This window comes from Panulirus ornatus, chromosome 6 (assembly GCF_036320965.1).
Source record: "Panulirus ornatus isolate Po-2019 chromosome 6, ASM3632096v1, whole genome shotgun sequence".
Taxonomy (NCBI): Eukaryota; Metazoa; Arthropoda; class Malacostraca; order Decapoda; family Palinuridae; genus Panulirus; species Panulirus ornatus.
Genome location: NC_092229.1, coordinates 17,976,710 through 17,991,801, shown reverse-complemented (window position 1 = coordinate 17,991,801; position 15,092 = coordinate 17,976,710). Strand labels below are relative to the sequence as shown.

Sequence of the window (15,092 nt, the reverse complement as noted above, 5' to 3'; positions counted from 1 at the left end):
AATGCTGTATTGACTGAAGAAGATAGGCTACAATTACATGAGAATTTAGATAAGATTGTTGAATAGTTTATCAAATGGCAGATGCCATTTAACATCAAAAATGTCACTTGTTACAAGTTGCAAACCTTTGACAAAAAGTTTGATTATGAACTGATGTGCCACAAGATAAAGGACACCCCTAGTGTGAGATGTAGGGGTCACTGTCTTCAGAGCTTCAAATTTTCCTAGCATTGCAATGAAGCTGCCAAGAAAGCAAATAGGATGTTAGGATATATTGATAGTAACTTTACATACAAAGGCAAGGATGTGATATGACCACTATACCTAAGTCTAGTTACACCACACCTTGAATATAAAGTGCAGGATTGGGCCCCCCACATAAGCAAGGATATTCCTGAATTGGAAGCAGCACAGTGAAGAGTAACTAAACTGATTCCTTCCTTGAGTAATAAAGGAAGGAAGAGGCTGCAAGAATTAAACCTGTTCTCCCTAAGCAAGAGGTACCTTTGGGACAAATTGATAATGTCTCAAAATACTTAAAAGATTGAACAATGTTGGTATTGAAAATTTCTTTACAGTAGCACCAGCATTAACTACAAGGGAGTGAATTAAAACTCACAGGTTGCTGAGTTGATATGGACTGTACAAAATATTTCTTTACCAATGACATTATTGAGATGTGGCTTATAAACTCCTAGAATATGTTATTTACCGGAATGCCTTTAGTATCATCAAAATTAGGTTTGACCATTACTTGTCAGTCTCTGGTATTGAATATTGATCAGTTATCATATCAGTATTGATCAGTTATCATAATGCAGTGGTATATCATGCTACCTTCTCAACCGCTGATCTCTCCCAGGCTATGCTGCGGTAACATACCAACATTGATTAGCCCACGTCACCTGCTTTGAGAGAGTAAGTAAGAAGTACTGAATCAGTCTTCAACATCAAGAAAAATATAGACATGTAAGTTGGGGGCTGGAACTCAAGTTTATCCTTATTAGTGTCTTTAAAACAAAAAGTGATGGGATGCATGACATATTCATGTTCATTCTACCATATGACTTTCCTATAAATATTTCATTCAGGCTTATTAATCCTGCAAGGTATTTTTTTTTCTACCTGTCTTCTCTCCAGCATGTGCTGGAAAGAGTAGAGGGTGGGGAAGGAGCCTTTGCTTTGCTATCCTTTTTTCACTGATTTTGATTATTTTTATTTTTTTATTTTTCTTTATTTTTCTTTTTTTTTTCTTTTTTAGGCCAGACCACCTCATTTGGACCTTAGGTTTCTCTCTCTCTCTCTCTCTCTCTCTCTCTCTCTCTCTCTCTCTCTCTCTCTCTCTCTCTCTCTCTCTCATGGCCCCTTGCATCACTTTTACAAACGGATTAGAGATGTATTATATACACAGAGAGGCAGTTATTCCAAGACACAACAGCAGTTCACACTTAAATGACAGGTACAACTTTGAACTAGTGAAATTATCAAAATACACCAATAAACACTATATATATTTTTATTATACTTTGTCGCTGTCTCCCGCGTTTGCGAGGTAGCGCAAGGAAACAGACGAAAGAAATGGCCCAACCCCCCCCCCATACACATGTATATACATACGTCCACACACGCAAATATACATACCTACACAGCTTTCCATGGTTTACCCCAGATGCTTCACATGCCTTGATTCAATCCACTGACAGCACGTCAACCCCGGTATACCACATCACTCTATTCCTTGCCCTCCTTTCACCCTCCTGCATGTTCAGGCCCCGATCACACAAAATCTTTTTCACTCCATCTTTCCACCTCCAATTTGATCTCCCTCTTCTCCTCGTTCCCTCCACCTCCGACACATATATCCTCTTGGTCAATCTTTCCTCACTCATTCTCTCCATGTGCCCAAACCACTTCAAAACACCCTCTTCTGCTCTCTCAACCACGCTCTTTTTATTTCCACACATCTCTCTTACCCTTACGTTACTCACTTGATCAAACCACCTCACACCACACATTGTCCTCAAACATCTCATTTCCAGCACATCCATCCTCCTGCGCACAACTCTATCCATAGCCCACGCCTCGCAACCATACAACATTGTTGGAACCACTATTCCTTCAAACATACCCATTTTTGCTTTCCGAGATAATGTTCTCGACTTCCACACATTCTTCAAGGCCCCCAGAATTTTCGCCCCCTCCCCCACCCTATGATCCACTTCCGCTTCCATGGTTCCATCCGCTGCCAGATCCACTCCCAGATATCTAAAACACTTCACTTCCTCCAGTTTTTCTCCATTCAAACTCACCTCCCAATTGACTTGACCCTCAACCCTACTGTACCTAATAACCTTGCTCTTATTCACATTTACTCTTAACTTTCTTCTTCCACACACTTTACCAAACTCAGTCACCAGCTTCTGCAGTTTCTCACATGAATCAGCCACCAGCGCTGTATCATCAGCGAACAACAACTGACTCACTTCCCAAGCTCTCTCATCCCCAACAGACTTCATACTTACCCCTCTTTCCAAAACTCTTGCATTTACCTCCCTAACAACCCCATCCATAAACAAATTAAACAACCATGGAGACATCACACACCCCTGCCGCAAACCTACATTCACTGAGAACCAATCACTTTCCTCTCTTCCTACACGTACACATGCCTTACATCCTCGATAAAAACTTTTCACTGCTTCTAACAACTTGCCTCCCACACCATATATTCTTAATACCTTCCAAAGAGCATCTCTGTCAACTCTATCATATGCCTTCTCCAGATCCATAAATGCTACATACAAATCCATTTGCTTTTCTAAGTATTTCTCACATACATTCTTCAACGCAAACACCTTATCCACACATCCTCTACCACTTCTGAAACCACACTGCTCTTCCCCAATCTGATGCTCTGTACGTGCCTTCACCCTCTCAATCAATACCCTCCCATATAATTTACCAGGAATACTCAACAAACTTATACCTCTGTAATTTGAGCACTCACTCTTATCCCCTTTGCCTTTGTACAATGGCACTATGCACGCATTCCGCCAATCCTCAGGCACCTCACCATGAGTCATACATACATTAAATAACCTTACCAACCAGTCAACAATACAGTCACCCCCTTTTTTAATAAATTCCACTGCAATACCATCCAAACCTGCTGCCTTGCCGGCTTTCATCTTCCGCAAAGCTTTCACTACCTCTTCTCTGTTTACCAAATCATTTTCCCTAACCCTCTCACTTTGCACACCACCTCGACCAAAACACCCTATATCTGCCACTCTATCATCAAACACATTCAACAAACCTTCAAAATACTCACTCCATCTCCTTCTCACATCACCACTACTTGTTATCACCTCCCCATTTGCGTCCTTCACTGAAGTTCCCATTTGCTCCCTTGTCTTACGCACTTTATTTACCTCCTTCCAGAACATCTTTTTATTCTCCCTAAAATTCAATGATACTCTCTCACCCCAACTCTCATTTCCCCTTTTTTTTACCTCTTGCACCTTTCTCTTGACCTCCTGTCTCTTTCTTTTATACATCTCCCACTCAATTGCATTTTTTCCCTGCAAAAATCGTCCAAATGCCTCTCTCTTCTCTTTCACCAATACTCTTACTTCTTCATCCCACCACTCACTACCCTTTCTAATCAACCCACCTCCCACTCTTTTCATGCCACAAGCATCTTTTGTGCAATCCATCACTGATTCCCTAAATACATCCCATTCCTCCCCCACTCCCCTTACTTCCATTGATCTCACCTTTTTCCATTCTGTACTCAGTCTCTCCTGGTACTTCCTCACACAGGTCTCCTTCCCAAGCTCACTTACTCTCACCACCCTCTTCACCCCAACATTCACTCTTCTTTTCTGAAAACCCATACAGATCTTCACCTTAGCCTCCACAAGATAATGATCAGACATCCCTCCAGTTGCACCTCTCAGCACATTAACATCCAAAAGTCTCTCTTTCGCACGCCTGTCAATTAACACGTAATCCAATAACGCTCTCTGGCCATCTCTCCTACTTACATAAGTATACTTATGTATATCTCGCTTTTTAAACCAGGTATTCCCAATCATCAGTCCTTTTTCAGCACATAAATCTACAAGCTCTTCACCATTTCCATTTAGAACACTGAACACCCCATGTATACCAATTATTCCCTCAACTGCCACATTACTCACCTTTGCATTCAAATCACCCATCACTATAACCCAGTCTCGTGCATCAAAACCACTAACACACTCATTCAGCTGCTCCCAAAACACTTGCCTCTCATGATCTTTCTTCTCATGCCCAGGTGCATATGCACCAATAATCACCCACCTCTCTCCATCAACTTTCAGTTTTACCCATATTAATCGAGAATTTACTTTCTTACATTCTATCACATACTCCCACAACTCCTGTTTCAGGAGTATTGCTACTCCTTCCCTTGCTCTTGTCCTCTCACTAACCCCTGACTTTACTCCCCAGACATTCCCAAACCACTCTTCCCCTTTACCCTTGAGCTTCGTTTCACTCAGAGCCAAAACATCCAGGTTCCTTTCCTCAAACATACTACCTATCTCTCCTTTTTTCACATCTTGGTTACATCCACACACATTTAGGCACCCCACTCTGAGCCTTCGAGGAGGATGAGCGTGACTCCTTCTTCTGTTTCCCATTCTAGAAAGTTAATACAAGGAGGGGAGGATTTCTGGCCCCCCCGCTCCCGTCCCCTCTAGTCGCTTTCTACGACATGCGGGGAATACGTGGGAAGTATTCTTTCACCCCTATCCCCAGGGATAATATACATATATATATATACATATACACACACACACACATACACATACACACACACACACACGCACATATACACACACACACACACACATATATATACATATGAAAAATGTAAGAAACAGTTTAGAAAACTGAAACTTCTAGCTTGAAATGAATGAAAAAATGAATGTCACATAATGGTTCAACCTCTGGCTATGGAAAAAGGGAAATGTATAATTTATTTACACAAACGTCAATAGCAGTTCTCATCAATTTAACCACTGTATCAATAAGCTTCAATGTCTAAGCTACATTTTTCTCCAATTTCACTATTTTCTTGTCAAAACACCATGTATGAAAACTATCACTCCAGTAACACAACTATAAACATTTACTTCCCCTTTAAAAAAAAAAAAGTTCTGGGGAAGTCTGTCTCGATACACTGCGGGAAACTCTACCACCTGGCGAGGTTTGTGTTGCAATGGTTCCCGATTCACTATATAAACACTTAAAAGAACTTTACAAAGAGTTTTACAGGCAATTATTACTGCACAGTGGAAGGTTGGAGTTTGTAGAGGGATGAGAAAATATTCTTAAAGGACTAGCACACATTCCTGTGTGGCTGCTTGGAGGTACCTAATGCACTTAAAATGTGCACTGTGTAGGGTTTCCATATATTTCAACAAATTTAGATTACCATGAGAGAGCAGGCTCTGAGGAATATTGATGATTTTAGAATGCTGGTCTTTTTCCTTTTGAGTGATGCAGTAGCTAAGCCAGACGCAAATTGAACAATACTGGAAATTGATGTGGCCTTCATATCATGGTGTGCAATCATGTTAACCTTGCCACACTTTCTTCTGCTTAACCACCTGCATCATCCTCCTGACTGAATTTCACACCCTTCGCTTCATTTCATTTAAAGATCTTATTATCTCTCAGCCTTGTCTCATGTAAACTTTTTTTTTTTTATACTTGATTGCCAAATCTTACATATGCCAGATTGCACCAGGAACAAACATAGAAAGGATACATATGCTCTCATCCATTCTGTAGCTGTCAAGTGTAATGCACTGAAACCACAGCTTTCTATCCACAACCAGGCTTCACAGACTTTTCTGTTCAAACCTGATGTGTCTAATGTTCTCCTGAAATTATCCACAACCTCTATCCTTTTACACTCATTTATTCCGGTGACAGTCCTTGCAGCATCAATTATTCCCATAACAGTCCTTGCAGCCAGAAACACCTGCTTCTCATGTGGAAAGAGGTGACAGCTGCCTATAGAAGGAAGATGCACCTTTTGTGGAGAACATTGCAAAACTGGGATTCCCAGCACTAATCCTGCAGGTTACCAAATTGTGCAGGGTTACCAGATTCTCTGAGGTAAACTTTGAACCTTGATACTATGAACCACACAACCAGTCTTGTAAACCACAACCATATCATTTAAGGAAAACTCTGCAATTGGAATTCATATGTTACCCTCACCTTCTATATAATTTTTTACCTTTACAAGAGTATGATAATTTTATTGCTGGTACGGAACTCTGTGATTAGAACATTCTTATCTGTAACTATTTGCCTCTTCATTGCTTTATTATCCAACACCTTTAACTTGGTTGATCCTTATATTTTCAGAATTTCTTCTTAAGATTAGCATATATATGACATATTGGTTCTTAAAACAATTACACACCCTGCTAAATACTCATATTTCTCTAACTCCATTGTACAGTGTTTCCTTTGCTTGCACTTCCTTATTGGGCCTCTTGTTGCATGACCTAATGAAGGTGTATGTTTAAACGTCTTTTACATAGCATCATCCTGTAGACTCTTTTGCATAGAATCTTGTGAAAGGACCTGATCCATGTAAAATTTTCCATTTTGTTATCCCTCATGTTTTCATCGCCTGATGCCATGTACAGTATGCAGAGTACTTACATAGTAGTCCGCAACCCTTACTTTGCTCCAGATACATGATGGGTTTTGCATTGCCTTTCCAAAGTAAACAAAACTGTTTTCTCAGAACATTTTGATGAACTTTATGCATGCTTAGGTCCTGTAATAAGCAGTGAGTTATAGCATACAAAAACTTCTCAGTATACCTAGAAGTGAATTTGGGACAGACAGGAAGTTGCTGCACTTCCCACCTCAGGAGCAGCTCCATGTGCTTTTTTAGTTTAAGCATCTTGTATGTGGATTGAACCTGCATTTTAGTTGTGATGTGAGGTCTGACATCAAGGTGCTAGGGAATTGTTAGTTGCCCTATTCCATGTGTTGTGATTGGTTGATCAGATTTACATTGTTTGACAGTGATTGAATGAGCTTATTGAAATTTTTTTGGTTGCCACATACATTTTACCATTTTTTTTCTAATACTACTTGCCATAGGTTGTTGAAGACACATTGGTGTAGTTAGTGTTTTTGCACCTGACTTTTGTCTTGATATGGAGTGAGTTATTGGCTTCAAAAGATATTTTTTCTCATCTTTTAATTTATCCCAGGTCTTGCTTCTTGTTACCAGTCCCTCTGTGGTTTCTCTTCTAATATATTGTGAATCAATTCCTAAGTTTTTAAAGCTAACATAAGACTCATTACAAGTAGATTTTGTGTCTATGAGCAAAATTCACAGGAAAACTGATATAGCACCTGGATAATTTTCTGGATAAACCCAAAAGATGAAGTGTTTCATTAACACTTGCAATAACAGCTAAATTTCCAATCTGCTGTGTTGAAGTTAGGTAACTTTTTAGATGAAAATACACAGTTGAGGCATTACAGATATTGTGGAATTGGGAGGCTATGATAGTTCCTTGTTAACTAATCATAGAAGAGCTCAAGATCAAGGTGAGCTGGATATTTTCACATTGGAGAAGCACATGGGTGAGATACATTATAGATAAACAGGGTGGCAGATATACAAGGATGTTTACAGAGTGCTTAGTATGGTTTATTCATTATGCACTTTGTTAAACATTAAGTAATGAATAGTTATATAGTAATACAGTCGTTGACATACCTTATAGCCTTAGTGACAGAAAACAGCTTTTCACTTGCATAGCTATGCACTTTTTCATGGATTGTTTATGATGTTCACAATGGTAAATATAGCACTGTTCCTATATCTGTCTGTATGAGCTCTGATTGGAGCAAGTCATTTGTGGTTATGCTTGAAGGTCTTTGATGAAGGGGTGTGACAGGGCTGGCGGTGCTTGTGACGAGGTTGTGTCAACAATTTATTGCCAAACTGCAATTTGAGCTGATGGTGTTTGTTGGAGAGGGTGGACAGCTTCTGTAAGATGAGGGCCTCTTGTCAGGTAGTGTAAGAAGGGCTTAGATGATTCTGCATGCCCTATTCTGCACCTGTTGTAGCTGTTCCTTTGTGTACCCATTATTAAGAAGGACCAGGCTGGGGAGGCATAGGTGAGGTTAGGTAGAATGAAGATGGTATATACATTAATGAGTTCAACTGGTTGAATGCTTAGTGATTTCAGTCATTGGAGAAGGTACAGATGGTCTAAGGAACATTTGATGATAGTGCTGACATGACTTCCAATTTCACCCATTGTCTATAGTATGACACCAAGAGGTTTGAATAAAAGTGCGTTAGTTAAGAATTTTTTTTTCCTGTATAGTGATGTAATGCTAGATACAGATGAAGTACAGCTTCATTTGTTCACCTCTTGTTGTCATGCATCATCCACCAAACCTAGAGCCCCTGTATCTACAGCCATGCCCTGCAGACCTTTCCATGGTTTCCAGCAACCACTTCATATGCCCTGGTTTAACCCATTGACATCAAATCATCTCCAGTATGCCTCATTGCTCTATTTTGCTTTGTCCTATAAACACCTCACACCCTCCTGCTTTTTCTGGCCTAGAACACTCATAGCATCTTTCACTTCAATCTTCCAACTCCTCTTTTGTTTTCCCATTCACCTCATTCTCATTCCCTCCACATCCAACATGTAAACCTTGTTAATCCGCATTTCTTTCATCCTCTCCATATGTCTAAACCATATCAACAAATACTATTCAGCTTTTTCATACATGATCTTACTTCCACAACTCTCTTATTCTATCATTTCTTCTTTAATCAACCTTCCTCACTCCACATATTGTCCTCAACCATTTCATTTCCAACACATTCATCCTTTAGCACCTTTTCAACTACGGCATATGCCTTACATCCATACAACACTGCTGGGCCTACTATACTATCAAATATACCCATCTTTATCCTCACAAACAGTAACTTCTCTTTCCTCAACACACCCAGGAACATAGCCTGGGTTACTTCATTTCCCATGATTCCATTTGCTTCTGTTTTCACTCCTAGCTATCTAAAGCACTATTTCTCCAGATTCTCTTCAATCAAACTCACACCCCAACTTTGTCTCTCTTCCTTTCTAAATTTGATTATATTATTTTTGTTCACATTAAGTCTGTGCTTTCACTTTTCAAGCATACTACTCATCTCAGAAACCAGCTTATGTAGTTTTTCCCCCAAATCTGCCTCCAGCATTGTCATCAGCATACAGCAGCTGTCTTACCTCCATGGCCCTGACCACCACCACCAGACTGCAGACCATCCCATATTTTATAGGACATTGGCATTCACCATTCACCTCCTAAACCACCGCATGCATATACATATTAAACACTGGTGACTTTACACATCCCTGCCACAGACCCATCTTGACATGAAGCCACTCATCCTCCTCTCTTTTTACTTGCACATGTGCCTCCCTATCATGTAACTTTCTCCCAGACCATATATTCATAATATCTTCCACAAAACATCTCCATCAACCTTATCATACACTTTTGCTAGATCTGTATATTCCACATAGAAATCCTTCTGTTTTTGTAAGTATTTCTCATGCACATTCTTCATAGCAAACACCTGATTTACACATTGTCTGCCACTCCAGAAGCCACACCATTTCCTCCCAGTGTGCTGCTCTTCTATTCATGCCACCACCCTCTCAATTATCACACCCATACAACTTATCAGGTAAGTTCAACAATGATTTGAACTCTCGCCTTTGTCCACCTTGCTTTTATACAGGCATCCTTCCAGTCCTCAAGCACCTCACCATGAGCACTACATACAGTGAAATTCCCAACTGACCAATCAGCAATGCAGTCACATCCTTTCTTGATAAATTCACCTGTAATTCCATCCACTCCTACTGCCTTGCCACACTCCTTATTCAAAGCTTCTACTATCTTTTCTCTTTTATCCATACCACTTGCCGAGAGACTCATTGTGCTTACCCTCCCTGACCTAAATACCCCACATCTACCACCCTGTCTTCTAATACATTTAACAATCCCTCAGAATACTCACTCCATCTGCACTTCTCCTCATCTTTACCTGTTAATCTCTAAACTGATGCTCCCAGTTATTCTCTCATTATGCATTGTTTTCTTGGAACTATTTTGAATTTTTCTTAGTTCATCTCCCAGTCTTATTCTGAAAGCTGCCCTTCATTGCTTTCTCAGTGAAATTTTAAAGCTTTTTCATATGCCGTTGAAAGAATAACAAAAGGAAATGGTGTGTGCTTGAATTAAAAGATGAACCGAGAACAGATAGAAATGAATGAGTATGGCTGCAGAGAGAAACATTATTGATCTGGTGGTAAAGACATGGAGTACTACCCACCAGCCCTATCTTTTGGTAAAGTCACATCTTGGATTCTCTTAGGTAGGTGCTTTATCTCTCCCATTGTTTGAGAATCACTACAATTCTTGTGAAAAACACAAATTAAAGTGAAATATTTATTTGGCTCCTTCCAGTAAATGCCGTGGCCTCTTTCTTAATCATCCTTACATGAAATGCTATCTTAGTGAGATATATCAAGGCTTCCCTGGTATTCCCAAACAGGGTCCAGTCCTTGATCCATGCCCCAGTAATCTAGATGTATTGGGCCCTGTCTGCCCAACTTTTCTTTTATGATTGGTGTTCAGTTGAAATTCATTATTCCACTCCAAACATGCTTAAACTTAGTTTTTGTCTATATCGCATAACCATTTGTTTATTCTTAGTTCATACATACGTACATTAGTCTGAAATTTTTTCCACTGATGTGTAACTTTTCATATATTCTGGGATTATCCATGAATATATATTAAGTTTATTGGCACAACCAGATATAGAGCATAAGTGTTCCATTTCATGTACAGTGATGTTTATAGGGCACTCATCTGGACACAACTTTATTGGCCCAGTCAGATAAAGAGCATATGTGTTCCAATTCATGTACAGTAATGTTTACAGGGCGCTCATCTGGGCACATAACCTCATTTATTGCTGCCCTTGTTTGTATCTTTTCCTGTTGCTAGAAGAGAAGGAAAAATGCACATAGTACAAGCATTTTTTTTTTTACCAGTTAAGTTATATCTTGGAAAGATAACATGAGTTACTCTAAATCACCAGTTTATCTTTTATGAGGAGCCCTTCAACTGTCTCCAGGTAAACATCAGATAGACCAACTAAAGGTTTTATGTAATTTGAATGAACTGCACTCTACAAATATCAATGTCATCTGGTAGTTTTATGAAAAGAGTACAAAATTTGTGTGATGAATATACCACTCATAATAAGCATGAAAATATTGCAGTTTGAAAGAACGGATAATGGAAGATGTTTGTTATAGATGTGAAAATATTTGCATTAGTATTTGCTGTTAAGGAAGAACATTAGGAGGTAAATTAGAGGATAGAGTAATGGGCATACTCATGAGGAAGATGTGAACATAATTCTGTGTAGCATTGTGTTAGTATTAAGGCTACTTTTTCAAAAAGTAGAGAGATATGTAATGTCCATTTACTCAGCTCATTTTATTGATGTTTTAATGTAATCTTGTTCCATAGAAAATGATGAAAGACAACAACTTGGTGCGTCACCTGGATGCCTGTGAAACTATGGGTAATGCTACAGCGATTTGCTCTGACAAAACTGGTACCCTTACAACCAATCGTATGACTGTTGTTCAGTCCTATATTTGCAGTGAAGACCATAAGACAACTCCGAAATATGAATCACTACCACATCACGTTGCAGAACTGCTGATTCATGCAATTAGTATAAATTCTGCTTATACTTCCCGTGTTTTACCAGGAGATAACCCTGGAGATCTTCCTAAACAGGTTTGCAGCTGAGTTGAATAAATGTTTTATAATGGAAGCAATTTCCACGAGAGTAGAATTTTGGAAGTGTTTTACTTTTAAGTAGCCTGAGATTTGTGAATATGACCTTAGTCTTTGACAGAAATAATGATGACGTATTGAACATTGCCTTCTGTAGTGTTGAAAATTACATAATGGTATTAATATTTATTTAGGAGGCTCAGTATTGTACTTCTGATTTAACAGGTTGGTAACAAAACAGAGTGCTCCTTATTAGGATTTGTTTTGGATCTTGGTAAGAGTTATCAGGCCATCCGTGATGAGGTATCAGAAGAAAGCTTCCACCGTGTGTATACCTTCAATTCAGCAAGAAAATCCATGTCAACAGTGATACCTCGAGATGGAGGTTACCGTATCTTCACAAAAGGTGCCTCAGAAATTGTCATGAAAAAGTAAGTTTTTCCAATGACAGATTTTTTCAAATTATTTCCATTGTTTCCCTTGAAAATCTTAGCCAGCTTCTTGAATTTATAAGTTTCCAATGACAAATATCTTACCTTTGTTTTCCCAAAGGTTTGAATGTGCTATATGAACATATAAGTAATATTTAATATGCTACAAGTTGTTATATTTATACTGCGGTGCCTTGTAGTTTTAGTATTTTTATGAAAAGACTTAAATAGATATTGATATTCACTCATCATTTTCACATTTGATGATGATATTTATTGATCTCAGTCTTTTCACATTGAAAGTTGGTGAATATGGAAATTTATAACTCATGAACAGTTTTTGATTATTTACTTCAACTATTTTGTCAAGTTTTTACTAACTGGAGCTGGAACTTTTGTCTTCATGAAAGGAGAAACTTGGAAAAATTTACATTTTAATTGAATTTATGTAAAATGTTGGTGAATCTACATATTTTTTCATGTTTTAAAATTATACATTCCATTATCTGTACATCATTATGCATATATCCATGTGTCCAAGATTACAGTTCATTTTTTAGTGGTCTAACACCAGATTCTATTTGTGCAGCATCATACATAGAAAGCAACAGTCATTTTCACAGTCAATTATTAGCAAGCATCTGGGGAGGGTGGCAAGATGATGTCCATTTAGTATAGTGCAAGTTTGCTTGGGTCCTTAAGCTACCAATCAGTAAGCCTTTACTGTGTACTCATGTTCATCTTGAATGGTGATTGATTTCATGAGATGCCTTCAGCCACCTTAACAGCCAGGAAATATAGCATAAGAATTCCATATTATAGGCCACTTAATGATACTTGGAAAGATATTCTGCAGTAGTGCTGTTGTTCACAGTGTATTTAATGGTTATTATCCTACTTTGGGAGTAGATTGTTCAATATTGGTAATTTTCACTCCTCGGTTTATAAACTCTTGTGATGTTTTCTTTCTTTAAAGTATAGTCCATGCAAGGTTTTCATAATGTTTAGTTCTCTTTATTGCCATTTTAGAGGTTAAAACTTTTACAGGCATTCTCAGCTGCTCCATGCTGTTTCATCATATACCTGTTAGCAGTTTAGCACAGTAACCCCTTAAGCAGGCTGATCCATATGCTTCTGAAAAATTATGTTTTTCAAGTAAAGGGAAAACAGTATCTTGCATATGATACGGAAAACACATCATATAAGAATAAAAACAAGAGAAACAAGTGAAATAAGTCATAAGTTGCCCCTGGAAGAATGAAATCTTGTAAGAGCATACTTCTGAGATATCGCTAAGTGCTACACAGCCTGGTAACAGCATGTTTCAGCTGTCACCACCTCATTTTGGTGTTGTGGTGCACATAGTTTTTCTTGTCATCAAGAGGATTTTTTTCTTTCATACTTATTCACTATGTTCCACATGAGAGGGGTAGCATCAAGAACAGAGGTCTGTGCCTTAGAGGGAAAATCCTCACTTGGCCCCTTCTCTGTTCCTTCTTTTGGAATAGTAAAAATTGGAGTGGAGGGGTTCCAGACCCCGCCACTCCTAATCACCTTCTTTGACACACAGGGAATATGTGGGAAGTATTCTTTCTTCCCTATCCCTAGGGATAATCAAGATGATTATACCATCAAATACGTTATCTTGATAGGTAGATTCCTCAGTGCTATGGAGTGTATACCCCTTGATGTCAACTTCGTTTAGCAGGCTACTGTAATATCCTCCCAGTGCCATGGCTGAAGGGTAGCTGAAGAAGTTTTGTATAATTGTTGTATGAAGAGGTCTTAGCTGCCTCATGCCAATACCATAGAGTGAATGAAATTCAATTGTTGGTGCATAAGCACAATAGCAGTATTGTAACCAGTGAGGTGAGAAGGTGCTGCTACTGAAGTAGAGTTCAACGTTTAGGAAGTGTGAATTCAGTCCCTTCTCATGATGACCTCATTAGTAAACCCTTGGGGAAGAACTGAAAGGGAAGCATTGCCCAACTCCATCAGAGCAAAAGTTTTAGAATGGACATTTAAGATGTATTGAAATTTTAGTTATTTGGTCAATATGAGAGCCCTGCTGCCTCTGGGAAACTGTGTCAAGGATGAGGCACTAAAGGCTAGAAAACATCCCATGCATCTATCATTTATGCCGAGGATTAAAAGGGATAGGCAATTAAAGGTGTTGGCTCAAAAGGTTTACATGAGTTTACATGAAAAGGACAGACAACCGAAGGCCTGATTGGCTCATGATTCTGTTACCTTGTAAAAAAAAGGAGTTCAACTTGACAAGGAAATGTAATTCCATTTAGCAGTATGTTGAGCTATCACCAACTCCCTACTGCTGCACATTAGCCTTCTGGTGTCCCTGTTACCACTGTTATTTATACAGTTTATTTCTGGCATTTTTTTTTAGAGTATACATGAATTTATAAAATATTTGTCTAAACAACTTTTGAAGGTATTTATAGTCTTGGCATTCACTACATCTGAAGGTAATTTATCCCAGTGCTCAGCACCTATTGGAAAAGAAGCTTTTTCCCACATCGGTACTACATCATTAGCTTTAAGTTTTATTCCATTTGTCTTGGAAACCATATTTTCTTGTATTTTGAAAAGATGGTCTTGATTTACTTTGTCGAACTTGTTCATAATTTTGAACACTTGGTTTAAGTCTCCACAAAGTCCACATCTTTTTAAGGGAGAAGAGATGCACTCATTTTAGCCTCT

At 38.7% G+C, this 15,092-nt stretch overlaps 1 protein-coding gene across 17 annotated transcripts in view; it reads left to right on the top strand.

Moving 5' to 3' along the window:
- Positions 1–15,092, top strand: part of PMCA (plasma membrane calcium-transporting ATPase 3) — a 1,595,457-nt gene that overhangs the window by 1,135,358 nt on the left and 445,007 nt on the right. For all 17 annotated transcript variants that reach the window (XM_071662674.1, XM_071662681.1, XM_071662678.1 and 14 more), the window contains 2 exons: positions 11,668–11,943; positions 12,169–12,374. In XM_071662674.1, coding sequence (XP_071518775.1) covers positions 11,668–11,943; positions 12,169–12,374 — 482 coding nt within the window. The remainder of the gene's footprint in view (positions 1–11,667; positions 11,944–12,168; positions 12,375–15,092) is intronic.